Below are 27,728 nucleotides of genomic sequence, written 5' to 3' on the forward strand. Positions count from 1 at the left end.
CAAGACGCCATCATTCCTATGAGCTTCATAAACACTCTTGCTGGAAGAGAGTGTTGAGGAAGGAATGTTTTGCGTAAGGCTTGAATGCTTGTGATTCTGGCTGAGTTTGGATAGGCAATACCCTTGGAGGTGTCTATAGTGGCCCCGAGATATTGCTTTGTGTGAGATGGTATGAGGTGGGACTTTTGGTAGTTCACCGTAAAGCCTAGCTGGTGGAGCAGTTGGATGGTGCTGTTTGTATGCTGCACACATTGGTCGTAGGACGCGGCTTTTATCAGCCAGTCGTCCAGGTAAGGGAAGACGTGAATGTGTTGACGTCTGAGGTGTGCTGCTACTACTGCTAGGCATTTGGTAAACACCCGTGGTGCGGTGGTGACCCCGAAGGGGAGAACCGTGAATTGGTAATGTTGCCCGTCCACCACGAACCTGAGGTATTTCCTGTGAGAGGGGTGTATTGGAATGTGAAAGTATGCGTCTTTCAGATCCAAGGTTGTGAGAAAGTCTCCCTGGCAGAGGAGTGGGAGGACTTGCTGTAGGGTGACCATGTGAAAATGGTCTGAGTGTATGTAGGCATTTAGAGGCCGGAGGTCGAGAATGGGTCTGAGGGTCCCGTCTTTCTTTGGTATTAAGAAATATAGGGAGTAGACCCCTAGATTTTGTTGATTGACGGGGACCTGCTCTATAGCGTGTTTTTGGAGGAGTGAGAGTACCTCTTGTTTGAGCAGTGTGGAATGTTCTTGAGACATTGGACGGTGCCTTGGTGGAATATTGGGTGGGGTAGATGTTAGTTCGAGACAGTACCCTGACCGAATGATTTGGGTTACCCATTTGTCCGATGTTATGGACTCCCATACGTGGATAAAGTTTTGTAGTCTGCCCCCGACCGGAGTGGAATGGTCTGGGGGGAGCGGAGGGGAGTCATTGTGCGGGGGGGGTGGCAGAACGGGTGTTGTTGGTTTTGCCCCTGCCCTTATTGTTGTTACCCCTGTAACCACCTCTCTGATTGCCCTTTGAAAAGGTATTTTGAGGAGGGGACTTGTAGGAGGTAGAGGCGTTATCGGTGGAGGAGCCTCTGCCTGTGCCACGAAAGGACGAGCGTCGAAAGGAACGTTTGGAGGCTTGTGTTTGGAGTGCCCCCATAGACTTTGCTGTGTCTGTGTCTTTCTTCATCTTTTCGAGCGCTTCGTCTACCTTTGGCCCAAAGAGTGTTTCCTGGTCAAAGGGGTGATTGAGTATGGATGCCTGGACTTCAGGCTTGAAACCTGAGATCCTGAGCCAGGCGTGGCGACGAAGCAGGACACTGGTATTTATGGCCCTAGAAGCAGTGTCGGCTGCATCGAGGGCACACTTAATGGAGGTGTTTGTAATTAGTTTACCCTCCTGTATCAGGTCATGAGCCTTGTGCTTGTATTTTTCTGGAAGGTGCTGCATAAGAGCCTCTAGTTCGTCATAGTGTGCTCTATCATATCGCGCAAGCAGTGCTTGTGTGTTTGCAATGCGCCACATGTTTGCAGCTTGGGAGGCGGTGCGTTTACCAGACGCGTCCAGAAGTTTAGATTCTTTGTCTGGCGGTGGGGCATCTCCTGAGGATTGGGAGTTAGCCCGCTTTCTAGCTGTGGAGACAACTAGGGAATCTAGGGGAGCAGGGCCCTTGATGTAAGCAGGGTCTGTGGGTGCCGCCTTATACTTCTTCTCTATTCTAGGGTTCAGTACTCTGGCTCTGACAGGGTCTTTGAACACCTCTGTAGCGTGCTTGGTGACACCCTTAAGCATGGGTAAAATGGAAGTGGATTTGTCTTGTATATCAAATGTATCCAGTAGGAAGTCTTCTTCTACTGGTTCACTGTGCATGTCCACCCCATGGTAGTGTGCTGCTCTCTGCACTAAATGGTGAAACCCTAAGGAGTCCTCTGGAGGAGACGGTCTTGATGGGTATAAGTCGTCCTGAGGTACATTGGGTATATCAGGGTTATTGTAATCCTCCCATGGATCTGGGGTCCCTGGTGGAGTGGGATCCATTGGGGCGTCCGCCGGGTAATTGTCCGGATCCCCATCATCCGGATCTGGGGATGGGGTCGGATCGTAGTGAGGTACAGGTGGCGGAGACCTGTGAGGTGGAGGTGGTGGAGGTGGTGGAGGAGGTGGAGGGGGTAGGGGAGGCGGTAGTGGGGAGAAGTAGCAGAGTCCTTCCTTTTGGGTGGAGGAGGAGGAGCCGGAGCATCAAGGCGTCTTTTCTTGGTAGTTAAAGTCAAAAGCCCAGTCTTAGGATCTTTGGACAAAGTCTTTTGTAAAGGGTCTGGTGTAAACAGAGCCAATGGTGTCGAGTCGTCTGTCGGCACCGGTGATTTCGGAACCGGGGGTTTCGATGGTCTGTGTGCGCCATGCTTTTTTGAGGTCTCCGGGTGTTTCGGCGTCGAATGATGTTTCGGCGCCGGAGCATCGGTGCCGACAGATTTGTGTTTGTGTTTGGTCGGCACCGAGTGTCCAGGCTTCGGCACCGGTGGTTTCGGAGTCGAGCTGGATTTTGCAGTCTTCGGTGCCGGATGCTGTTTTTCGGCACCGGGTGTCGGCTGGCTCGATCCCGAGCTGCCATGAGACTTTGGGAGCTTCGACACCGGGCCCGAAGGTGGGGTGATCGAAGTTTTGGTTTTGGTTTTGCCCAGGCCGGCAGGCGAGGGAGTAACCTGAGTCTCTTTGGTTTTCGGCGTGGGGGTAGGAGGGGGCATATTGATCACGGCCCGCTGCGCTGGTGTAATGTCCTCCACGTCGGAGTCGTCGGCCTCGGAAGCGCTGACGACGTCTTCCTCCTGTTCGGTGTGTGTTTGCCCCGAAGCTTCGGCGTCGTCTCCGAAGATGTCCGGTGGAGCTGCGGAGGATGAGTGCGCCATGGTGCGTCGAGCTCTTCGATCTCGGATGGTCTTCTTCGATCGAAAAGACTTGCAGGCGGGGCAGTCTCTAGCCTCGTGTTCCGGAGAGAGGCAAAGGTTACACACCTGATGGAGGTCGGTGTGGGGAAATTTAGACCCACATTTTGGGCACTTTTTGAACGGAGTCCTTTCCATCGGCCGGGACCGGAGTCGCGGAGGGCCCGAAGGCCGGTGTCGATGAACGGGATGGAGAAAGTGCCGCTTCGAGAGATGAAGATGATGAAGGAACTCGAAGAATCGAGGATTTTCCGTCGAGGCTGGAACCGTAGAAGTTCGAAGCCGGAGCACGAAGTATCACATCCGAGCCCGATGGCGGAAAAAAACAATCTGAGGATGGAGCCGAAGCCCATGCGCAGTACGGACCGAAGGAGGAGTCACCAAACTCGTGACTTCCAAAGACTGTCCAAGAAGAAAAACAAACTGCAAACATCCGGGCCCAACACCAGATGGCGATCTATGCTAAGTGTACAATCTGCAGCTCATATGCCTCGAACATAAGTTTTCCCTCCTGGATAAGGTTATTTGCCTGGGTTTTATATTGGTCTGGCAGATGTTGTAACAGATTCTCCAACTGGTTGTAGTGAGCCCTGTCGCACTGCTTTGGGGAGTTCACACCATGGAGCTTACAGGTACACACACCTACAGCATCATTTATCCCCCTAACCTCTCTAAATTATCTTCCAAACGTTTCAAGCATAATTTCATAAAACTCCACCCCGAAACTCTCTTCGCCGACCCCTATTTCTCTATTCATAGTGGGCTTTCTACCACTGATCTCATTTTTCACACTAAACGAAGAGCCCAATGGAGAAAGGCTTTCCTAGCTTCTCTTTAGATCTCCTCTACGAGGAAATCCGCGCATGGGACAGCTTTCAGTATCTCCCCCTCCCAACTCTATCAAGCGACAGCGACCATCACCATTTACAATAATGGCACTATTCTCATCCAAGCCACAGACCGTAATTTAAGTCTCTTCGACAACATCTTCCCCATCATTAAATACCGGGTATCTCTATCCCAGGCGCCATCGCAACCCGCTGCCTGCGGCTACACAGAGCGGATTAGACCCCTCACCATGACTAACATTACCTCCCCCCTTCCGCCCTGTCCTCGTCCCTCCCCCCCTCAATTTACACCCCTCTCCCACACATCACATCTCACCGCTTCCTCACCATCCTGCTCGCATTACGCCCGCGCGCCCTGCACATGCCCCAGCCACCACCAACGGCACCCCCCCCCGCTCACCCCTAACATCTACAGTCCCCCCGCCATTGCACCTGACCCATGCTCTTTCCGGCCCAGCACGGCGGAGTCAGTCCAAGTGCCTATCCCTGGCGAGGATCATAGTCATCTGAAGCTCTCTGCTCCTCTTCCCATTGTCTCTTCCTCTCCTGCCACCTCCACTTTGCCAGATAAGGCCCCTCCTGACACATACTCCCCACAGCACATTCACCCACCCCCCCTTAGTCAGCAGGCCAACTGCGCTGAACTTCACCCCCCCCTTGTTTACTACGCTTCCCGCGGAGCTTTCCACCCTCCATCCTATCTCCACACCCTCTCAACAGCTAGCAACCCCCAGTCTTCACCCCCCTACACAGCCATCCACAGGCATAACACACTCCCTAACCTATCTCCCATCCACACCAGACCCTAGTCTAGAGGATATTATGAGCGTCCTGCACCAAATTCAAGCAGAGCTGCTTGCGTTCAAGATGATTCTGTCTAAACACTCATTGCACCTCACCCCATAAATGACTTATAAATCACACGAGTGCCCGGACCTCTCTTATACCGCCTCTAATATGCACCCACCCAGCTGGAAAACAGTTCCGTCTCACAACACACCAACACGCCCAAGGCGCAGCACCAACCCGTTTTCGGAGAGCGATCTCCTCTCCCTTCTGCACTCCTATGAAACCTCCCTCCCCAACTCCCTCTCGCCCTCTCAGATGATCATCCCGACTGTCCCCTCCAACCCCTGCAGACTCGCTACACACAACAACAGAGGAGTTTCTGATAACAACCTACGAAGAATCCCTATCACTCAGGACCCATTCCCCTCCCTCATTTCACCCCATCTGAAATGCACGCTGCTAAACTGTAGATCAGCCTCCAGACATGCAGCCGACATAGCTGACCTCATCATCTCTCAGGAGCTGGATATCTTATTTCTAACTGAAACCTGGTTAACAGAATCATCCACCCCTCTCCTTGACATCCTTGTTCCACCAGACTATGACATCATTAGATTAGACAAAACTGACAAAATAGGGGGTGGCATAGCCTGTATACATCGCAGCAGCTTCACCATAAACAGAGCCTTATCGCCGACATTCACATCTTGCGAATACTTGTGTTTGGACATTAGTTGCAATGGCAAACCAGTATGTTCATCCCACATCATCTATCATCCCCCAGGAGACAACCTCCTCTTCATCGAACACCTAAGCGCCTTGAAACCCTCTGGGTACGTAGTGCGCTATACAAATTCTATGACTTGACTTGACTTGACTCATGGACTTGATCGCTTCTAACATGGGTCAGCAGAATACCCAAATATTCCTGGGCGACTTCAATCTCCATTGGAACGACATCAATGACTCAGTGGTCAAGAGTTTCAAAAACTTCTTGGATGATCTTACCCTCATCCAATCCTGCAACAGCCCGACACACAATAAAGGCTCAACCATTGATCTTATAATCGCCAAATCTGACATCATCCAGGTGGATTCGATCCAACCCTGTGACTGGTCGGACCATCATATTATTGCCTTCTATATCAAGGGAACCACCAAACACATTCCAGCGCAATCCACAAAACCAAAGATCTGGAAAAGAGACCTGAAAAAACTCAATCCAAACTCACTACCCTCTTCCAGCTACAATCTGCTCCAGCCCCCTGCAGTCACCTCTGATGTGCATGCTCTCACCAACCACTATCTCAATGCTATGACTATGATAATTAATGAGGTAGCCCCTCTGCAACTTAAGAGAGCTCCCATTAAAGATTCCAAGCCTTGGTATAACTCACTCCTTAATGAGGACAGACGGGCTCTCAGATCCTTTGAACGCAACTGGAGATCAGTCCCCTCAGCTATCCACCTTAAACTTCTAAGGAAAAAGAGAAATGCTTACTACAAAAAGATTAAACGCACTAAAGCTGATTTCTTCAGCCATCAACTAAACCAAGCAAAAAACCGGCCAAAAAAACTTTTCGAATTAATCAAAAATCAATCCAAGGATGCACCCCGACGGCTACAAGACCTAGCTCGCCCTCAACCTAAGTGTGAAGAATTCTCTACTTTCTTTAATCTGAAGACCGACAACATCTCGAAGGTTCTCCTAAATAACCAACTAACACACGCTGCTCCTAATACAGAAATCTCCACCTCCTTTCCAACCACGTCTGGCCAACCCCACCCTAAGCCTGGCCCTAAAAATGAGGCAGCATGGTCCTCCTTTGATTTGTACACTGAACACGACCTAGGCATAATCCTAAATTCCCTGAAACCGGCCAATCACCTCATCGACCCCCTCCCTGCCAATGCAGTCAAAGACCTTGCCCCTTGGCTTCTTCCACTTTGGACCAAAATCATTAACAGCTCTCTTCATCAAGGTTGCATCCCGGACTCCCTCAAAGTAGGTCAAGTCTCACCTATTCTAAAGAAACCCACTGCTGACCCTACGGATCTCAACAATTATCTACCCATATCCAATATTCCCACCCTCGCCAAATTGCTGGAAAAATGTGTTCACCGACAACTAACCAATCACATAGATCACTTTGAACTCCTAAATATACACCAATCAGGTTTCAGAGCAGGTCACAGCACTGAATCAGCCATGACACACATTATTGATGATGCGCTACAAATCCTCGACCAGAACGATGCGTGCCTACTCATCCTGCTAGACCTTTCCTCAGCCTTTGATACGGTCAAACACCAGAAACTAATCGATCTTCTGGAGCACAGAATGGGTATGTCTGGCACAGTGTTAAATTGGTTTACCTCCTTCCTCCATAACCGTACACAAAAATTCAAGGTTAACAACACGCTCTCCAATTCCTCTCCTGTAACACTTGGGGTTCCGCAAGGGTCCGCACTCTCGCCGACCTTATTCAACTTGTTCATGGAACCTCTCACTGAAATTCTGCACGCGTCTAACGTACAATTCCATATGTACACGGACGACATACAACTCTATCTCAAGATCAACTCCACTAGAAGACATTAATTTGCTTAACTCCACTCTCAGGACCACCCAGTCCTGGCTTTCAGATAATCATCTCAAACTGAACGCGCTAAAAACAGAATTCCTCCTCATAGCACCACCGGTCAAAGTCCCTTTAATGCACGACCTGATCAAACGGCTTACCGCCTTCAACGTTCAACCAACCATCGTGGATTCTGCAAAATCCTGGGGAATTACCCTCGACAGCAACCTTATGATGCAAAAACACATCAGCAACGCTACAAAAGGAGCAAATTTCCAGATAAATACATTGAGGAAGCTGAAACCCTTCCTGCCCTTCGAGGACTTCAAATTGGCAGTACAAGCTCTAGTTATCCCTCATGTCGAGTACGGAATTGTCTCCTTATGTGGCCTCCCAAAAGTTGCTACAGCCCCACTTTGAGCAACTATCAACGCGGCAGCTAGACTCATCACTGGCTCGAAAAGAAGGGCTCACATTTCCCCTGACCTTAAAGCCCTGAACTGGCTACCATTTGAAGCTAGAATCCATCTAAAAATTGCGTGCATGACTCATAAAGCCCTACATCACAACACCCCCAGCTATCTCGCGCAGAAACTGACTATCTCTGGTGGTCTTAGGTCCTCTAGAAATGCTGGAAAACTTCTACTGAAACCACAAAGGTTCATCAAGAAGAAAACCTATAAACGATCCTTCTCAGGGATGGCGCCCAAAATATGGAACTCTCTTCCCCCTGAAACCAGACTGAATGACTCTTCCGCATCGTTCAAAAAAGAAGTTAAAGCTTTGCTCATGGCAAAACTTACATGATCAATTGCCATCCTTGCCCCGAGTTCTTTAGAGCCCGTTTAAAATGCTCCACTTGTTTAATCCTCCTAAGATTTCTTGCTCCAAATGTTGTTTTTATATGACTGTTACCTGCACACTATTGTTTGTTCCAAATTACTGTTTTGTTGTTATGTAAAGCGCTCTGATATCCGCAAGGATCTTGTTCGCGCTATACAAGACTTTCAAAATAAATAAAATAAATAAATAGCGTGCTAGTAGGGCTTGGGTGTTGGCAATACGCCAATGGTTAGCGGCTTGTGCTGCTACTCGTTTGCCAGAGGCTTCTAACAGTTTGGATTCTTTGTCGGGGGTGATGGAAAAGTTTTTGTTCCTCAGGAACAGTTCTTGGCACCAATTTTTTCGGTTCCGATGGAGGTTTTGGTTGATCGGTGGAGTTTTTGGCTTTAGAAGGTGTGTGAGAGTCCTTAGCCGGCGGTTTCGGTGCCGATGATGGTTTCAGAGCCGAAGGTGTATCTTTCAGCTTGGGAACTTTCGGTGCCGGTTTATCTATGGGCCTCGATGTTTTCGGTGCCGAAGGCGTCGGAGCCGATTTCGGTGCCGAGAGGTCTTTTGTCTTCGGTGTCGAAGGTGCCGGTGGAACAATGACATGCGGCTTGCTCGGGCCCGAGCTACCGGAAGGCTTATGTTTCTTTGGAGCCGAGCCCGGAGGCGGGGCTTCTGAAGGATGTTTTCGGTCTCGACTGAGGCCAGCAGGCGAAGTCTTGACCAATGCCTTTGGTTTTGGAGGGTTTGGGCCAGGGGCAGTAGAACTCACGTGTTGCCCAGGAGTAATGGGGTCGTCTGAGTCGTCTGCTTCGGAGATGATTTGTAGATCCTCGGAATCTTCTTCCGGGACATCTGGACCCTCATCAAAGATGTTTTCTGGTTCCGGAGCTGGTCTCTGTGCCATGATGTGGCGTCGAGCCCTTTGATCTCGAATGGTCTTTTTGGATCGAAATGCTGCGCAGGCTGGACAGCTGGACTCGTCGTGTTGCGGTGATAGGCACAGGTTGCAGACTTTGTGGTGGTCACTGTGCGGAAATTTTGCTCCACACTGGGGGCATTTTTCGAAAGGCGTCCTTTCCATGAGCCGTAGGCCTCACGGCGTGGATAGGCCGAGCGGCCCGCGTCGATGTCCGGAATCGAGCAGATGAAATAGGTGTCGAGTGAAGCTCGAAAAGCTTGGAATTGAGATTTCCAACCGGAGCGGAAAAGTTGCATCCGAACCCAATGGCGGAAAAAAACAATCTAAGGATGGAGTTGATGCCCATGCGCACTGTAGTCCAAGGGAGGAGTCACCGATCTCGTGACCAAAGACTTCTTCCGAAGACAACAACAACAACCTGCAAGCATCCGAGCCCAACACCAGATGGCGATCTACTATCCTAAGTGTGTGATCTACAGCTCATATGCCTCGAACATTTTAGTTGGATATGCATACAAATCTTCCACATCAGATTCCAACTAGTATTTACTTATTTCAGTCGTTCTTAATGCCTCACTCTACTCTGACTGTTCTTCATGGTCAACTTCCTCAAAAGCTTTATGTGCAAGAAGTAAACGTTGCATTGGAGGTGTTCAAATTGGGTTAAAAACATTTTTTTGTCTCAGATTCTTTTCAAATAAGATAGTTTCTAAGATGCATAAAACTGCCTCCTAAAATGTTCACTTTAACTTTTCCTATAGTTTTCCCTGTGATCTTTAAGTCTGGATATCTGTATATTTTCCTGTTTTACATCTTGCGACAATGATCCTTCAAGTGTGTACCTAATTCATACATCTGTGAAGAACTTGGACTGTGAATTGTTTTTACTAATTCTCTTGCAGCAGTTTTTTTTTTTTTTTTAAGTGGAGCTATCTCAACCTGCACCTGCTTTTTTAAATTTTGATCTTATTTCCGGTGGGTAATTTGGGGCCGGGGAGGGGATACTGTAAACTGAGCTTGTAGCAATTATTAGGATGGCCCTATTTTCATCATCTTCACAAAAAAAAGTCGATATTTGTTTTTGTCCTTCTTGATCTTGATGAGTACTTGCAAATTTACTTGAACACATCATATACCTATGCCTCCGGTGCAGTCTGGAAAGCACCTGGGCTGTGGCTGGTGCAAATTCCAGCACTTTTAAAAATTAATAGATTGTCAAAATCTGCAACTGGAGCGCCTACACCTCACATATATAGTCATGACCTATTGCTAGGCACCAAAGGAGGTGCAAAGTAGGCAGGATGGTAACGTTGCTACTGCAGACTTCTTACTATATATACCATTAACTTAAAGTGGAAAGGTAATTTTCTTTAACGGAATGCAGGAGCTCTGGAAAGTCTTGAACATATCATGTGCTCCTATGGGTTACCTGGACTTAAGGCAGAAGTGAGCAGACACCAATAGGCTTGCCACTATAACTATGTTTCTCTTTGGAACCAAAGTATAACAAGGTATTTAATTTCTGTACAAAGGACGGGCTGAAGCACAGGACAGCAACTTCGCTCATCTAAGCACTTCACATACCTACAGGTTCTGTTAACCTGGACCTATGGGCTCATGTACTCCTGTCATTTCACAACGCTTTTAGCGCATTTTTAAATATTTGTACTGATATTTCTCCAGAATACTGTAAATAGTCAGTATATCACTACCATTACCTTTCCCATAAGCTGTACCATGAGCACCACATATCCTCCAGTCAAAGTTCTCATGACAGATTGAATCTACCAGCTTCTCATCGGTGCCATGGAACAGGTGTCTCTCGTCTACAACTTTCCCATCGTTGCTTTTCTTGATCTGCTCCTTCTGCCTGTATAGAAAACACAAAAACAATATGTGAAATCTTTCACCAAACCCAAATATTCATACTACTACTTTTGGTACTCTTAGGCCACAAACCGCTTCACACCATCAATTTGGGTATTTTTGAGAAAGAATTTCCCCAGAAAAAGTAAAGCTTCCAAAGCCCCTGGGGTTCATACAATACACTGGTGGTGCAAACAGATTAGCTCTCAACACTGGTTCGCATCATAAGAATTTGTTTTACAAATGTCGATCCCATTTCCACAGGCCTTCAAGTTGACAAAAAAGCAGAGTAAATTACCTGCAAAACAGACAGCATGTCCGCTTAGGATCCCATAGCCATCACATGTCTGGCATTGCAACGTCAGCTCACTTTCTTACCACTAATAACATGTTTCCACCAACAAACCTGCCTGCTATTTCTTATAAGCACCTAGGCGCTACAATTTACGGCTAGCTCTCTGTGATATCCTTACAAAAGATATCAATTACATGTAAAGTACAATAGTTTCAACCTTAAATAGCAGACTCTCCAAAGATATTCTAGATGGGTGTTTGCCCTATATAGTGGAAAAGGTGCTGATTGTAGGAAACTGGGTTTTTGATGCAGTAGTATCCCCACATTTTGCCTGATATTTGAAGTGCACTGGGTTCCTGTTAAACAGATCCCCAGTGTTCTTTCCCCCAAAAAAGAAAACTGGTCATTTGATCCCCAAGTGACCAGGCCTTTAGCACCTCTGTAAGTCCCTAGTAAGTGGTACTTCTGGTACCCAGGCCATAGGTACTAAAGAGCTGCAGCATATCTTGTGCCACTCTAAGGGACCCAGCACCAAACTCATACAGACTGCCACTGCAGGCTGTGTGATAAGGTTCTCTAAAAAGTGGAAACACGACATGTCTCACACCTGTGTGTCATGCCCCCTAACACTGCATGCAATATTTGTAATTCACCCCTACAACAGGCCTTACAGCCCTAAGGCAGGGGGCATTATATTACATGTGTGGACATATCTGCATGAGCAGATATGCCTATGTGCTGGCTAGTTACAATACTACCAGTATAAGTGACCTGGTAAGCCTTTTTAAGGACATGTGCTGGACACTGTTTAAAACAAGTTCCCAAGCTACATTTGTTTATAAGTTTTACTATTTATTTATAAGTTTTATTTAGCGCTAGCTAGACCCGAAGTTATCGGAGCACTTTACATAAAAAGAAATAGCATAGTGTAGCTTAACATAGGATGCATTGAATAGGAAGCATAACTTAGCATGAATTAGAGGAGTGAATGACATTAGATAGTTGAAACAATCAAATAACAAACCATCACAAATGGTCGAGTCATAAGGAGAGTGAGCTATTGATGCCTAGTTCAGTTGGCTTGAGTGGTAAAGTATTTGTTGAGGAGAAGGAGTTTCGGTTTCCTTTTGAAGCAGGAGAAGGAGGGGTTGCATCGGAGGTCTCTAGGGAGTGTGTTCCATATCCTGGGTGCATTTCCAAAAAAAAGAGCAAGTCTGGGTGGTTTTCCTTTTCAGTTTCGGAGGAATGAGAAGGAGTGAGAGAGCTTTTCAGATTTCTGGTTCTTCCTGCTTTCGTAAGTTTGTTGCCTAGATAGTTGGGGATGTGTGTGGGAAGGGCTTTGTATGTGATGCAGGCAGTCTTGTAAATACACCTTTCTTCAATGTGAAGCCAGTTGAGGGACTTGAGGGCTGGTGTGATGTGTACAAACCGTTTAACACCTGTTATGAACTACCATGTTCAGAACTGACCTCAGGCGGGCTAATTAATTTTTGGCGTCCCTGCGAAGATTGCGTTCTCCAGTTAGGAGAGGGCTAGAAATTATACTACTGTCTTGAAATAGTCAGGGGGGAAAGAAAGGTTTAATTTTCTTGAGGTGTTTTAGTGAGTAAAGCGCTCCTTTGGCTGAGTTTTTGATGTGATCCTTCATTGACAAGTTCTTGTCCAGGGTGATGCCTAAAGACTTTACTGAGTTGGACAGGGAGAAGGAGCAATTTAGAGCATCCAGATTCTTGAGAGAGTCTTGGATTGGTAGGTGCTTACTTTTAGGGAAGGACAGTATTAATTCCGTTTTGTTTGGGCTCAACTTTAAGTGATTCGAATTAAACCAAGTCTGTATCTTGGTTAGTGTGGCATTGCATTGTAGAATGTCACTGGGTTATTTGATTTTGTAGTAGAGTTGCGTGTCATCTGCATATAGGTGACATTTGCCTCTGCTTGCTTCAGGATGATTGTAAGGGGTTCCATGAAGAGATTGAAGGAAGGGAATAGAATTGAGCCTTGGGGTACACCAAGAGTGACTTGTTTGGGCTTGGAGAGACAGGCGTTGATTTTAATCTGTTGTGTTCTGTGTTGAAGGTAAAATGCTAACCATTTTAGTACTGTGCCATTAATACTAGAGCGCATTTTAAGTGTCTCAAGTAAAGCTGAGTGATTTACAGTGTCGAAAGCCGCCGATAGGTCAAGAAGGATGAGAAGACATGCTTCACCTTCGTCTAAGGCTATGGATGTCATCTAAAATATTGAGCATGGCAGTTTCAGTGCTACAGACTTGTCTGAATCCTGATTGGAAGCGATCATGGAGGTTGAATTCCCCTATATGTTGGTTAAGTTGGTGGAGAACGCACTTCTCCATAGTTTTGGCTAGGAACGGGAGGTTGGAGATAGGTCTGAGGTTGTTGAGGTCATAGGGCCCGCACCTGGTTTTTTGAGTATGGGTGTGATTTGTTCTAGTTGGAGTAAGTCAGGGACAGAGCCTGAGCCGAGAGATGAGTGAATGATTTTTGTCAAGAATGGGGCAATGATGTGGTTGAGATTTTGTACTATTGTGGAAGGGAGGAGATCCGTAGTGTGGGAAGTGGTCTTTACAGTGAAGACTTCTTTTTCTGCCATGAGTTTGAAGTCAGACCAATTGGCATAATTTTTCAGATGGGTGAGATCATGGTTGTCCATAGTATAATTTAGGTTCATTTGGTGATTAGTGAGCATAGTGGGGCAAGTTAGGAGGGAAGGCTGATTTGTGACTTGGATAAAGGATTGATAAATTTGAGCGACTATCAGTGAGGATGTTGGAAATTTCTTTGCAGCATTCATTGGTGGCTGTTATTTTGTGTAGGATTGTAAGGGTGTTTTGTCTTTTACCAATGTTGACGAGCTCCCTGGGCCTATTCTTAGCACGGTCAAGTTGGTTGAGAAGAAAGAGGTTTTGCCTCTAAAAATTTGCTTCTTATAGGACAACTTCTAAGCAGAGCTAGGTGCATTGTCGAGGGGTTCTGTCTCCATGTCACCCAAACTACAATGCACCATTAACACCACCTTCAAAACAGGCACCTTCCCAGATGACTGGAAGCGCGCAGAAGTCAGACCCCTGCTCAAGAAGCCCACAGCTGACCCCACCGACCTCAAGAACTATCGGCCCATCTCGCTCCTCCCCTTCGCAGCTAAAGTTGCAGAGAAAACAGTCAACAGGAAACTTACACGATTCATTGAAGAGAATGCCGTCCTCAACCCATCCCAATCTGGATTCCGAAGCAACCACAGCACAGAGACCGCCCTAATTACCGCCACGGACGACATCCGCACCCTCCTGGACCAAGGCCACTCCGCAGCCCTCTTCCTACTCGACGTATCAGTGACCTTCGACACCGTCTCCCACCGCATACAAGTCAACAGACTACACGACACAGGCATACAAGGAACAGCCCTGGACTGGATCCGATCATTCCTCACCGGAAGAAGCCAAAGGATCAGACTCCCACCCTTTCTCTCCGACCCCACGAAAATAATCTGCGGAGTCACACAGGGTTCATCCCTGAGCCCCACCCTCTTCAACATCTACATGGCCCCCCTCCCAGCCATCGTCCGACAACACTGCCTCAACATCGTATCCTACGCCTACACCCAGCTCATCCTCTCCCTCACCAAAGACCCCACCACTGCCAAACTCAACTTCCAGAAAGGAATGCAAGACGTCGCAGTCTGGATGACCAACAGCTGCCTGAAGCTCAAAGCCGAGAAGAAAGAAGTCCTCGTCCTCGGTACCACCCCTTCTGCATGGGACAGCACCTGGTGGCCGACCGCCCTCGGAAGCCCACCTACCCCCTCAGACCACGCCAAGAACCTCGGCATCGTACTCGACTCATCACTCACCATGAACCGACCGGTCAATGCCGTCACCTCCAGCTGCTTTAACACCCTCCGCAAGACCTTCAAATGGATCCCCCCTGAGTCAAGAAGACAGTCACCCACGCACTCATCACCAGCAGACTGGACTATGGAAACGCACTCTACGCCGGCATCAACAAGTCCCTACTCTGTAAACTCCAGACAATACAGAACACCGCCGCCAGACTCACAACGGCATCCCCCGACACGAACACATCAGCCAACACCTACGAAGTCTCTACTGGCTCCCCAGGGAGAAAAGAGTCACTTTCAAAATCCTCACTCACGCCTACAAATGCCTACACAACAACGGACCCAAATACCTCAACGAGAGAATCAACTTCCACGTACCCAAAAGAAACCTCCGATCTTCCAACTTCACACTGGCCGAAACCCCGCGCATCCACCGAGCCAGAGGAGGCGGGAGATCCTTCTCTCACATTGCAGCCAAGACCTGGAACGAGCTACCGGCAGACATCAGACGTGCCCCCTCCCTGAACACCTTCAGGAAGACCCTCAAGACCTGGCTCTTCGGCTAAACAGATCTGCGGACCTCCCCTCTCAAGATCCTCACGGGTGAGTAGCGCGCTTACAATTCCCAGATTGATTGATTGATGTCATTTCTGCATGTCTAAGTTGTTCCCTCTAGTTATTAAGATCAGCATTGAACCAAGATTTTGATTTGATAGATCTCGATTGTTTTAGTTTGAGTGGAGCCACTTGATCTAACACCTCCGTCATTGCTGTATTTAAGTGTACAGTGAGGTAATCAACTGTGTGAGTGTGAGGGTGATGCTGTTGGGCACGAATACTGGATTCCAGTTCAATTATTGGGACTTCTTTGATGTTCCTGGTCCAGTGCTTAAGTTGATCAGTTCTAGCTGGGGGCAGTATGAGGTGGTGGTCAGACCAGTCAAGAGATCGATCTAAGTGAGACAAGCTAATTTTTGGGGGGATAATTGCATCAAGAATGGCTCCTTTAATTGGTGTTGGTTCATTGCAGAGTTGTTTAATGTCGTTTATTTCAAGAAGGTTGGACAGGTTCTGGACTGTGGTGTCTTCTGGGTTGTTCCAGTGGATATTGAAGTTACCCAAAAACACTTCCTTCATGTCCGTAAGAAAGAATCGTGTAACTAGGTCTGTTAGTTCTTCTGCAAAGAGGACGCGACCACCAGGAGGGTGGTAAATAGTGTTTAGTTTGATGGGAGAGGAGCCTTTGACTGTAAGTTCAACTCCAAGGTACTCTAAAGTCAAGTATTCTGCGGTTTTACTATCAAAAGCTGTATATCTTTTTGTGAATGATAGCTAGTCCACCACCTGTTCTCATCGGTCCATCATGTCAGATGATGATGTATACTGGTGGGGTAAGCAGGTCTAGAATGGGAGTAGTGTGGTCATTAAGCCAGGATTCAGTGAGGAAGGCAATATATATTTCTTCACAGAGTATAACTTCAGCGATATCTGTAGCGTGTTGCACTGCTGATCTATAGTTGAGGAGTGTAGGAAGCGGGCTCTGTATATACTATACCAAAGTGAGGTATAGTGTGCACAGAGTCCAGTGTAACCCAAAAAGGTAGGCAGAGGTAAAGTAGATAGCACCTCACTCTCTATTTGTGGTAGTTTGGTCGAGCAGTAAGGCTTTATCAGAGGACAGTGTTAAGCATTTGTTGTACACACTCAGTCAGCAAATGAATTCAATCAATCAATCAAATAATTTGTAAAGCGCACTACACACTCGCAAGGGTTTCAAGGCACTGAGGGTGGGGAGTGCTGTTGCTACTGGTCGAACAGCCAGGTCTTGAGCTGTCTCCTGAAGGTTATAAGGTCTTCGGTTTGTCGTAGGTTGAGGGGGAGGGTGTTCCAGGTCTTGGCGGCGCGGTGGGAGAAGGATCTGCCTCCGGCTGTGGTTCTACGGATGTGTGGGACGGTATCCCGGGAGAGGTCTGCGGAGCAGAGTTTCCTGTTGACTAGGTAGAAGGAGAGTCAACTGTTGAGATAGGCTGGGCCGGTCTTGTGGAGTGCCTTGTGTGCGTGGATCAGGAGCTTGAAGGAGACTCTTTTGTCGACGGGGAGCCAGTGCAGGTTCCTCAGGTGGGGGGTTATACGGTCGCGGCGTGGGACGTCGAGGATCAGGCGTGCAGAGGCATTGTGGATTCTTTGCAGTCTGTTGATGAGCTTGGTCGGGGCTCCGGCGTAGAGGGCGTTTCCGTAGTCGAGTCTGCTGCTGACTAGGACCTGGGTGAATGTTTGTTTTCCTTGTGTCTGTCGGGATCCATCTGTAGATCTTGGGGAACATACGGACGGTGTTGAAGCAGGTGGAAGAGACAGCGTTGACTTGTTTGGTCATGGTGAGTTTCGAGTCGAGGATGACTCCCAGGTTGCGTGTGTGGTTGGTAGGTGCGGGGGTGTTCCCCAGCGATGCGGGCCACCAGGAGTCGTCCCATGCTGAGGGGTTGGGCCTGAGGATGAGGATCTCAGTCTTATCTGTGTTCAGCTTAAGGCGGCTATCCTCCATCCAGTCGGCGACAGCCTTCATTCCCTGGTGGAGGTTGGATTTGGCGTTAAGGGGGTCCTTGGTGAGGGAGAGGATCAGTTGCGTGTCGTCGGCGTAGGAGATTATGTTGAGGTCGTGATGTCGAGCGATGCGTGAGAGAGGCGCCATGTAGACGTTGAACAGCGTCGGGCTGAGGGAGGATCCCTGCGGGACACCGCAGATGATCTCGGAGCCTTCGGATCGAAACGGGGGAAGGCGGACTCTCTAGGTTCTGCCGGAGAGGAAGGAGGAGGTCCAGTCCAAGGCCTTGTCTTGGATCGTGTTGCAATTAAAGAAAGCCAGGTAGTCCATAAGATGTGGTCCAAGATCTTAGCTTTATTCTTTAGATAGGATCCACAACAAGTTCAGATTAGGCCTTGATTAATATCCATTGATGCCCCACCAGGAGCAGCCTCCCTGCTGCTCAGCCCATCTCACCAACTGATCTTTGCTTCCACCCAAACCCACTCAACATTCCGATGACATCACACAGACTGAGCAGCAAGGCAAGGACAGCAACAGAGAGTAGATGCATTATAAACTTCCTAGATTACAACACATCCCCCCCTCATCAAATTAGAGAAAATAAGAACATGCAAAAACAATGTACTCTTGTGCAAATTGTGAAGATAGTAAAATGCAAAAACAAAGTACATTATGCAACAAGGCCAAATAAATAACTGTGCGAAGATAGAAAAACACACATCCCAAAAACCAATGATGCTTCAAGTAAAAACTTGAAAAGGGTAACATTGAATCCCCTGACAAACAAATCAAGATGATAAAAAGATAAACAATTTCTACGCGTGCGCTCCCATGACGCACAGACCAACCATTCTAACCAAGTAACCTATTAAAGGGTACAACCAGACATACGTCTGAGAAGGCTCACATTAGGAGTCTTCTAACGTGCATATTGATAACACGCAGACCAACACCTCACACGAGGTAACCACTAACCCAAACGTAAAACCAGACAGTAAAGTCTGAGAAGCCTTGACAAAGGTCTTCTAATGTGCGCACCCACCACGCACAGGCCAACACTACACACAAATAACCAACATTCAATGGTAAAACCAGACAGGTAAGTCTGAGAAGCCTTAGTAAGGATCTTCTTACGTGCGCACCCATAACACACAGACCGACACCTCACACGAGGCAACCACCAACTCATGGGTAACACCAGACAGGCAAGTCTGAGAAGACTTAAAACAAAGGTCTTCTTACATGCGCACCCATAACACATAGACCGAGACCTCACTCGAGGTAACCACTAACAAATGGTAAAACCAGACATACGTCTGAGAAGACTCACATTAAGAATCTTCTGACGTGCGTACCCAAACACACAGACCAACACCTCGCACATGGCAAAGTTAACAAAACATACACTAAAAATACTAGAGACACACAAAACCAAAGACACAATACCCTCTTTCTCCCTCTTTCCATACAAACACACACAAGAACAACCCTCATGAACACCAGCTCTCAGGACTGGAAACACGAAACACCTCCCCTACAACACCCATTTACGCACTACAGTGCAGATAACGGTAATTGGTACTTCATCGCATACAAAGCACACATGACGGAAAGACAGAATTAAGGCATTTGAGCACCAACGACAACATAAGGAAAAAAATGCACAGTCTCAAAAAACAACAAGCTAAAATAAGGAAGGTAGTCACCGTTGTCAGTAAGCAGCTTAAGTCTGGAACATGTGAGCTACAACCAGGAAAAAACAGTACCTTGTACAAGGATTAACCAACAACAGTTCCTCATAAAATCCAAACTGCCAGAACGTCTTCAAAATCTTCTCCAGAAATAACTAGATCACCAAATGTCCACGAGGAAAGGAGGTGGTCAGCGGACTTCACAAAACGCCTCAAGATGTAAATCGGAATCCTCGAAGTGCTTGGTTGGCAAAAACGTGGTTGGCAAAACGGGAGCGTGCATCAGGGAATAGCCAAGGACAACATGGACGCCAACCACAAGATGGCGGCACGTACGGTGACGCCGCGCCGGATGGCTAGCGGTGCGTAGCTGCACACAAGCAACAAACTGACGGTAAGGTGCGCGTGTACCATTTAAAATGTCAACGATGTCCAGCAACCGTAAAAAATTGTAAACCACAGAATTTACCTAGAAAAGCCGAATTCTGATGTACTGTAGCAACTCTCCAGCAACAACTCTAATGGCCCGCACCGTGGAAATTCAGTAAAAACACACCTTGGTTCAGGCTCTGTTAAGTTCATAGTCTCCGCCTCTTTGCTTGGTCAACTTCGAAAAAAAAAACACACGCTGGTTCGTTCGTGACACTTCTCTATCCAGTCACACGCCGGATCACTAGCAACTCAAAATTCCTTCCTTCAGTTGTCTGTCGGACAGCAATCCGAGCAGCATTCCAAACCATTACAATCCAATGTACTTCGAGGGAGCCCCTGTCAGCAGGTCGTTGAAAATCGAGCAGAGTAGTGCAGCTCCTCAAAAATGCACTACAATAAAACCCCTATCAGAGAATTCATCATTCTCTGTGGTACATCACAGCAGACCAATGTAGGAGGAAATAGACAAGTAAACAGAAACTGGCACCATTACGTCGTGGGCGACCGTTGACAGGGTCACTGGTGGGGCATTAGGGGTGCCAGGTATCTTCAATTTAAAAAGTCCAAAGTTCATTAAAGTTGCACGCAGGTTCATAAAAATTGATTCCTTCACTTTTAAAAGTCCAATCAGCACGCAGGTTCTTCTAACTCGTCGCCAGTGTTGCAATTAAAGAAAGCCAGGTAGTCCATAAGATGTGGTCCAAGATCTTAGCTTTATTCTTTAGATAGGATCCACAACAAGTTCAGATTAGGCCTTGATTAATATCCATTGATGCCCCACCAGGAGCAGCCTCCCTGCTGCTCAGCCCATCTCACCAACTGATCTTTGCTTCCACCCAAACCCACTCAACATTCCGATGACATTACACAGACTGAGCAGCAAGGCAAGGACAGCAACAGAGAGTAGATGCATTATAAACTTCCTAGATTACAACACATCCCTGCGTCGTGAAGTCGTGTGCGTAGTGTGCGGTGGCAGACGGCGTCGAAGGCGGCGGAGAGGTCCAGAAGGATGAGGGCCACCGTCTCGCCGTTGTCCAGTAGGATCCTGATGTCGTCTTTGGCGGCGATGAGGGCGGTCTCAGTGCTGTGGTTGCTGCAGAATCCTGACTGGGAGGGTTCCAGGATGCTGTTGTCTTCGAGCTAGCGGGTGAGCTGGATGTTGACTATCTTCTCGATGACCTTAGCTGGGAACGGAAGCAGGGAGATGGGCCGGAAGTTTTTGAGTTCGCTTGGGTCCGCCTTGGGTTTCTCCAGTAGGGCGTTGATCTCGGCGTGTCTCCAGCTCTTAGGGAAGGTCGCTGTCTCGAAGGAGAGGTTGATGATGTTGCGCAGGTGGGGTGCGATGGAGCTGCCGGCTTTGTTGAAGATGTGGTGTGGAAAAGGGTCAGACGGCGAGCCGGAGTGGATTGTGCCCATGGTCTTGATTGTGTCTTCGATGCTCACGTTGGCCCAGGTTGTCAGGGGGTCGTGGTCGGTGGGGTGTGGTGGGTCCGGCGTGTTGGGGCCTGTGTGGTCGTCCGGGGGTTGAAGCTGTCGTGGATGTCGGCGATCTTGCGGTGGAAGAAGGTGGCGAGGGAGTCGCACAGGGCTTGCGACGGCGGGATGTTGTTGGCGTTGGAGCTGGGGTTGGAGAGTTCCTTCACGACAATTAAGAGCTCCTTGCTGTTGTGTGCGTTGTTGTCGAGGCGGTCTTTGAAGGAGGTCCTCTTGGCGGTGCTGATGAGGTGGTGGTGGTTGCGGATGGCGTCTTTGTGGACTGCGCGGCTGCCGGGCGACTTCTCGCTGTGCCATATGTGCTCCAACTTCCGGCAGGTGCGCTTTGACGCTAGGAGTTCCGGGGTGAACCAGTTGGCTCTCTTGCTGGTGTCTCAGGGGTTTGTTTTTTCAGCGGGGTTAAGGTGTTGGCGCAGTCGTCCATCCATCGTCTAAGGGTGCGTGCACCATCGTCGGGGTTGGTCAGTGGGTTAAGTGCGAGGTTTGTCTGTAGTTGTACTTCGGTGATTTTGACACAGCAGCGACGGGGGAGCTGTAGGGTGCGGTGATGTGCGACAGGTTTCCGGAAGGTGAAGTGGTTGCAGTGGTGGTCGGTCCAGGTGGGTTCGGAGACGTGGCTGAAGGAGACGTGGGGGCTTGAGGAGAATTCACACACTCAAAGACTGAACTTCAGACCAATTGTTTTTGTATACAAATATTATTTTAGTTATTTTATTTCCTAGAATCAAGCAAGCCTAGAACAGGTAAGTGATAAATACTTTGCAGTAAATTACAGGTGTAGCACAGTTTGGATTGTAATTGTATATGCACTTTGTTTTGATTTACATTACTGTTACTGAGAAATGCAATGCTTTGGAAATACAGTACATATTATTTGAATGGGCTTTTTAGTAAAATGACCAGTACATTACTTTTAGATTACTTTTCTTACACAGTGTAGTATGCCTGGATACTACACTGGGACATTTCCTGCAAACAGGTAAGTAAAAGCGTGTTTGTTATTTAGCACAATTTTAAAGGATTTCTTTAGGTTTTCCAACTCCACACTTAGAAACTTTTCATAGAAAAACAGTCACTGTTATCCTATAGAGGAAAGTAGTGTTATCGGTTTAAAGGTAAGTACTTTGTTGTGGGAATTGGTATTCTGGGGTTAGACTCAGGGGTCCCAGTTGGTGGCTGCTCACGAACAGGCCACTGGGTTGTGGGAGCAAAGCAAATGGGGGTTTTGGCCTGCAGAAACAGATGCACCCTCAGCGGCATTGGGGCGGCCGGGTGCAGAGTGCTGTTTTGGTTTTGGAAGCCCTGGAGCTTTCGATGGGGAGTCTCCAGTTTGCAAAAGCACTGCAGGCTCGGGGACGAAGGTCTTCTGGATGCGACCACCACTTGGAGAGTTTTCAGTGTAGCCATTATGGTGCTGTGGAGTTCGTAATGACAAACTCCCAGCACCATATTCTCTTAATGGCAGCACTGCACCTAAGAATGGACTAAGACACCGTAGGGGTACAGGGCTCATGCACCTGTACCCTCACCACTGGCATAGTGCACCCAGCTAGAGGGCTGACTGATCTATGCCAGGGCAGTGGGTTGTAGGCATAGCACACAGGGATGTGTGCCATGTCGATTCTTCACTTTGTTCTTCACCAAAACACGCAGCAGATATGCCAATTGGGTTTTGTTTTCAAAGCAGTTTTGGGGAGAGAACATAGGCCCTCTTTCTTGCATGGTATGCCCCCACTTTTTGCCAAATTGCTGATGTTCTTTGGCTGAGTGTGCCCTGGGCTCCTGCTAATCAGGAACCCAGAGCCTATGTTCCTTCCCTAAAACTGCATTGAAGCCTAAACCCAATTGGCATCTCGGGCCACATGTCAGCCCCTGGTAAATGGTACCACAGGGCACTGTGACCAGGGAAGGCCTCTAAGGACTGCAGCACTTATTGTGCCACCCTCAGAGGCCCTGTACCCTGACACTCACACACTGCCTTTGCAGACTGAGTGCCTTGGTGCAGAACAAAGTGAAGAGTCGACATAGCACACATCCCTGTGTGCCATGCCCACAAACCACTGCCCTGCCCAGTCACCCCTCTAGCTGGGTGCCCTATGCCAGTGGTGAGGGTACAGGTGCATGAGCCCTGTACCCCTACAGTGCCCAAATCCATTCCTGGGCACTGTAAGTGCAGTGCTGCCATTAAAGAGTATATGGTGCTGGGAGTTTGTCATTACGAACTCCACAGCACCATAATGGCTACACTGAAGACTGGGAAGTTTGGTATAAAATTTCTCAGCACATTAAACCCACTCCGATGCCAGTGTGGGATTTAATGTAAAATGCACAACAGAGGGCATCTTAGAGATGCCCCTGAAATCCGACCAACTCCTAGTGACCTGAATGAGTGGCTGCTTAGGCTGCCACCACCAGACATATTTCTGGACCCCTGGGTCGAGAGCTTGCTGCTCTCGGGGGCCTGAAACAATGCACACCCTGGGACGAGGTGCCAAGGGTTCACGAAGGAGAAGCTTCAAAGGCATGCCGCCTTTGTGAGCCTCTCCAGACCATTTGCTGCTTTCAGCAACTGGTCCCCACTGTTTCTACCCCCCACTTTGGGCAGCAGAACCGGCAGGAAAAACAAGTGACTTAGAGAGGTGTGCCCACCTCTGCCAACTCCACTCCTAAGGTGGGGGAGGCGAGGTGAAGCACAATCTCGAGTCCCCACCATCTTGAGGATGCGGGGACCCAGCCAACCAGGGACAGTCTCCTGCCCACCTCCCACTGGAGAGTGGCAGAATAGGGGGTGTACCCACCCCAGGGAAGGGACCCATTGGTCCCTGCCCTTTACCTACATGTAACGCCCCTAAATTTAGTATTTTGGGGCACCCTGAACCTTCCTTGCTCAGATCCAGCAACAACAAGAAAAAGATGATAAGAAGAGGACGAAGAGCCGTGCAGAGCTAACAAGAGGACGATGCCCACTGACTTGGCCCCAGCCCTACAGGCTCGTCTCCCCTCGAACCTGCTCCTGCGAAATCCCAGCATGTCCAGCAGCCCGCAACCTCACAAACCCCGGAGGACCTGCCTGCCTTCACTTTCCAGACTGTTTCTCCCGCGAACACCGGACGTGTTTAAACTGCAGCTCTTGGTGCCAGCCAGGAACCCCGAATCCAGCCCACTCTGCACACGCCAAACCCGGCCCGAGCTAGAGTGGAAAAACACCACGAGGAGGTCCCCCCTGCGATCCTGACCCGAGATCGAGCGACCCCTGACCTGCCTCAAGCCTCCTGACGATGCCTGCAGCCTCAATCCAGAAGACCCCCCTACCGCGACCAGAGCGGGTAAGAAAATCCAACGTCCCAAGACACCCCTGCACCCGACGCCCTACGGCATTGTGTGCCCAAACCAACGGTGCCTAACCAACCCTCAACATACCAACTTACACCTCAAAGTGGTGGTCGCTCCTAGAAGATCCTCGTCCCCGAGCCTGCAGTGTTTCTGGAGAATCTCCATTGAAAATCAACAGGGCACCCGACCTCAAAACAGCACCCTGCACCCGGCTGCTCTAGTGCCGCTGAGTGTGCACCTTTGGTGCTACTTTGGTCCCCAACTTGCCCTGAGCTAAACCCTAGGAGCTTTGCTCCCACAACCCCGTGGCCTGCTTGCCAGCAGCCACCAACTGGAGCCCTCCTATCCTCCATAGGATAACATTGGGCCTCAACACTCTGCACCCGGCCGCCCTAGTGCCGGTGAGGGTACAACAACAGTGCATCACTGACCCTGGGAGACCCCGGAGTCTAATCCCAGAACCCCAAATCCAACGACCGAGTAGTTACCTCGAAACCGATAACCTCCTTTTCCTCATAGGATAACATTGACACTTTTTCTCCCAAAAAGTTTCTAAGTGTCGACTTTTGAAAACTAAGAATATCCTTTAAAAATCGCAAAAATAACCAAAGCGCATTTTCTCAACTGTTTTCAAGAAATGTCCCTGTGCTGAATCTAGGTATCCAGCACGGAGTAGGAAAAATAACGTAAACTTACCTGTGAATTGAATTTCCTTCCATAGGATAATATTGGTGGTTCTCAGTGAAAAAGCTTTTAAAGTGTCAACTTTTGAAATACAAGAATATTCTTTTTACATCTAACTCAAACGCATTTTCTCAACTGTTTTCAGGAAATGTCCCAGTGCTGAATCTAGGATCCAGCACTGTGTTAGAAAAAGTAATCTAAAAAGTAACTTACCTGCAATTTATTTTTAATTTTATTTATTGAAAAAGCCTATTCATTCCAATGTACTCTAAGTGTTGCATACTACTGCTCCCCTGTAAATCAAAGTACCATTCCTATTGCATTTTCAAACAGTTCTATATTCAGTAACTTATAACTGAAAAGTTTTTTCTTTTTTTTTTATAACAATTTTTATTAAATGATAGAGGCGCAGAGTCATCAATACAATATCTCAGTGACTTTCAAGGAGCACATAATACAAACAATTGGTGCCAGCATGTAATAGGCGTTAACCAGTCAAGGGGTTGGCGAGCCTGCTTCTTTCCATAGCCATATCCTCTGTCGGAGAACTGCAAAGTTCGCCTCTAAAGGCGTTCCACTTTCTCCACTTTTTGTCCCATTTCTTGGGGGAGCCTCTTTGTTTATAAACCTCTTTCTCTGCGATCATACACCTGTCCATTTCTGCCACCCACCCGATTGACAAAGACCTTGTGTTGGATCCCCAATGCATCGCAATTGCACGTTTCACTAGTAAGTATCCCAGTGCTACCCATTGCTGCTCTATGTCCGTCAAGTCTGTGGCCTCCCATATGTTCAAGAGCCCCAACCGCGGCGATAGTAAAATATGCTTACCCAGTGTATCAGTCATTTTTTTAGTTGACCTATCCCACATGGGCCGTATGTGTGGACAGTCCCATAAGATGTGATAAAATGTACCAGTCTGGCCGCATCCCCTCAGGCATAACACATCTGAACGTCTACCAATTCTGGCCAGGAGGACTCCAGACAAATAAGATCTATGAAGTATTTTTAACTGTATGAGGCGGAAGTGATGATTGATCGCTGTCTCCCTGGGGGACACCAGCGCAGTTTGCCACTCTTCATCGTCCAATAGTCCTATGTCAGACTGCCAATGTTCTCGCAGAATCTGAAAGGAGTCAGGCAAATTATTGCATAGTTTGAGATATGTGCAGGAGATGGCTTTTGTCAGGAGTGGCTCAGAAAGTAATCTGTCCTCCAAGGGAGAGGAGTCTGGCAGGGAGGAAAGGTCCAGATCCTGTGCGAGGATAGCATGCCGGATCTGTAAATAGCGGAAGACCTCACCCTGTGCAAGAGCATATTTCTGTTGCAGGTCCCAAAAGGTAAGGAGTTTTCCCTTGCTGACCAAATCCCCCAGAGCAGTGATGCCTATAGTGTCCCGCTTGTCGAACCCCACGTGGAAGCATAATGATCCCAACCTCTGGGAGGACCACAATGGTGTAGCTTTTGTAAGTTTGTCCGCCCACCCCAGTCGTTTGTTGGCTTTATGCCCTATGGCTGCAGTTTGTACCATCGGGCCTAAGTAACGGTTCTTTCGGGCCCTGCTGTAGAGCGCGCCCAAATATCCCTCCCGACCCGTCGGGTAGTGTTCTAGGTGGAAGGCCGGATTCGCAGGGGATCCGTAACGGCAATGGTTAACGGCCATCAACTGGGAGGCCCAGTAATAGAGACGTAGAACTGGAGGAGCAATTCCCCCGTCATACCGCCCTTTTGTGAGCTTATGGAGAGAAATACGAGGCGCCCTTCCATCCCAGAGCAAGAGATGGAGTTCTCCTTCTAAAGTGTTAAAATGAGAGTCAGCAATGGGGAAGGGGCAATTTTGAAGTACATATAAAAATCTAGGGAGCGCTAGCATTTTAAATAAGGCCGCTCTGCCGAGGAGGGAGAGGGGTAGCGACCTCCAGTGTGTAACATCTGCGTGTAGTCGTGTAAGAGGGTCTAGAAGATTGTGTTCATAAAACAATTTAGGATCGGGCGTGATAAAAATGCTCAGGTATTTGAAGCCCACTGAGGCCAGTTTTATAGTGTAACCGCGGGGTAGGCGGGGTGGGGGGCCATGTAGGACATACAATACCGATTTGGGCCAGTTAATGGAGTAGCCAGCATATTTACCAAAGTTAGTAATGACGTTCAGCAAGCTGTTAAGGGAGGCTTGAGGGGATGCTAAATAAATAAGGATGTCATCCACGTATAGCGAGATTTTATCCTCTTTATCTTCGCTCCACCTTAGTCCTCGTATAGAGGCGTCACATCGTATCCAGTGGGCCAGCGTTTCAAGGGCCAGCGCAAACAATAATGGGGACAAGGGACAACCTTGCCTGGTCCCTCTTTGTAATGCAAACGAGCGTGAGGTGCGATTATTCACTCTAACCTGTCCCAACAAGTCTGTGTACAGCAGTGCCACCCATTGTCTAAAACTCTGGCCAAATCCAAATTTTGCCAACGTTTCGAATAGGTAGGGAAATTCTATCGAATCAAATGCCATGGTGGCGTCAAGAGACACCACCACAGCGTTTTTCTGTAGTTAAGGCTCTCGCCCCAAAACGTTGTGGACACGGCGAATATTCAGGGCGGTATCCCGGCCCGGTATAAAGCCTGATTGGTCTTCATGGACCAAGG

At 48.3% G+C, this 27,728-nt stretch overlaps 1 protein-coding gene across 1 annotated transcript in view; it reads right to left on the reverse strand.

Moving 5' to 3' along the window:
• LOC146854269 (protein mono-ADP-ribosyltransferase PARP12-like) overlaps positions 1–27,728 on the reverse strand; it is a 490,642-nt gene that overhangs the window by 28,036 nt on the left and 434,878 nt on the right. The window contains exon 11 of the mRNA XM_085652052.1: positions 10,612–10,763. Coding sequence (XP_085508178.1) covers positions 10,612–10,763 — 152 coding nt within the window. The remainder of the gene's footprint in view (positions 1–10,611; positions 10,764–27,728) is intronic.

The sequence above is a fragment of the Triturus cristatus genome, chromosome 4_1, assembly GCF_964204655.1.
Source record: "Triturus cristatus chromosome 4_1, aTriCri1.1, whole genome shotgun sequence".
Taxonomy (NCBI): domain Eukaryota; kingdom Metazoa; phylum Chordata; class Amphibia; order Caudata; family Salamandridae; genus Triturus; species Triturus cristatus.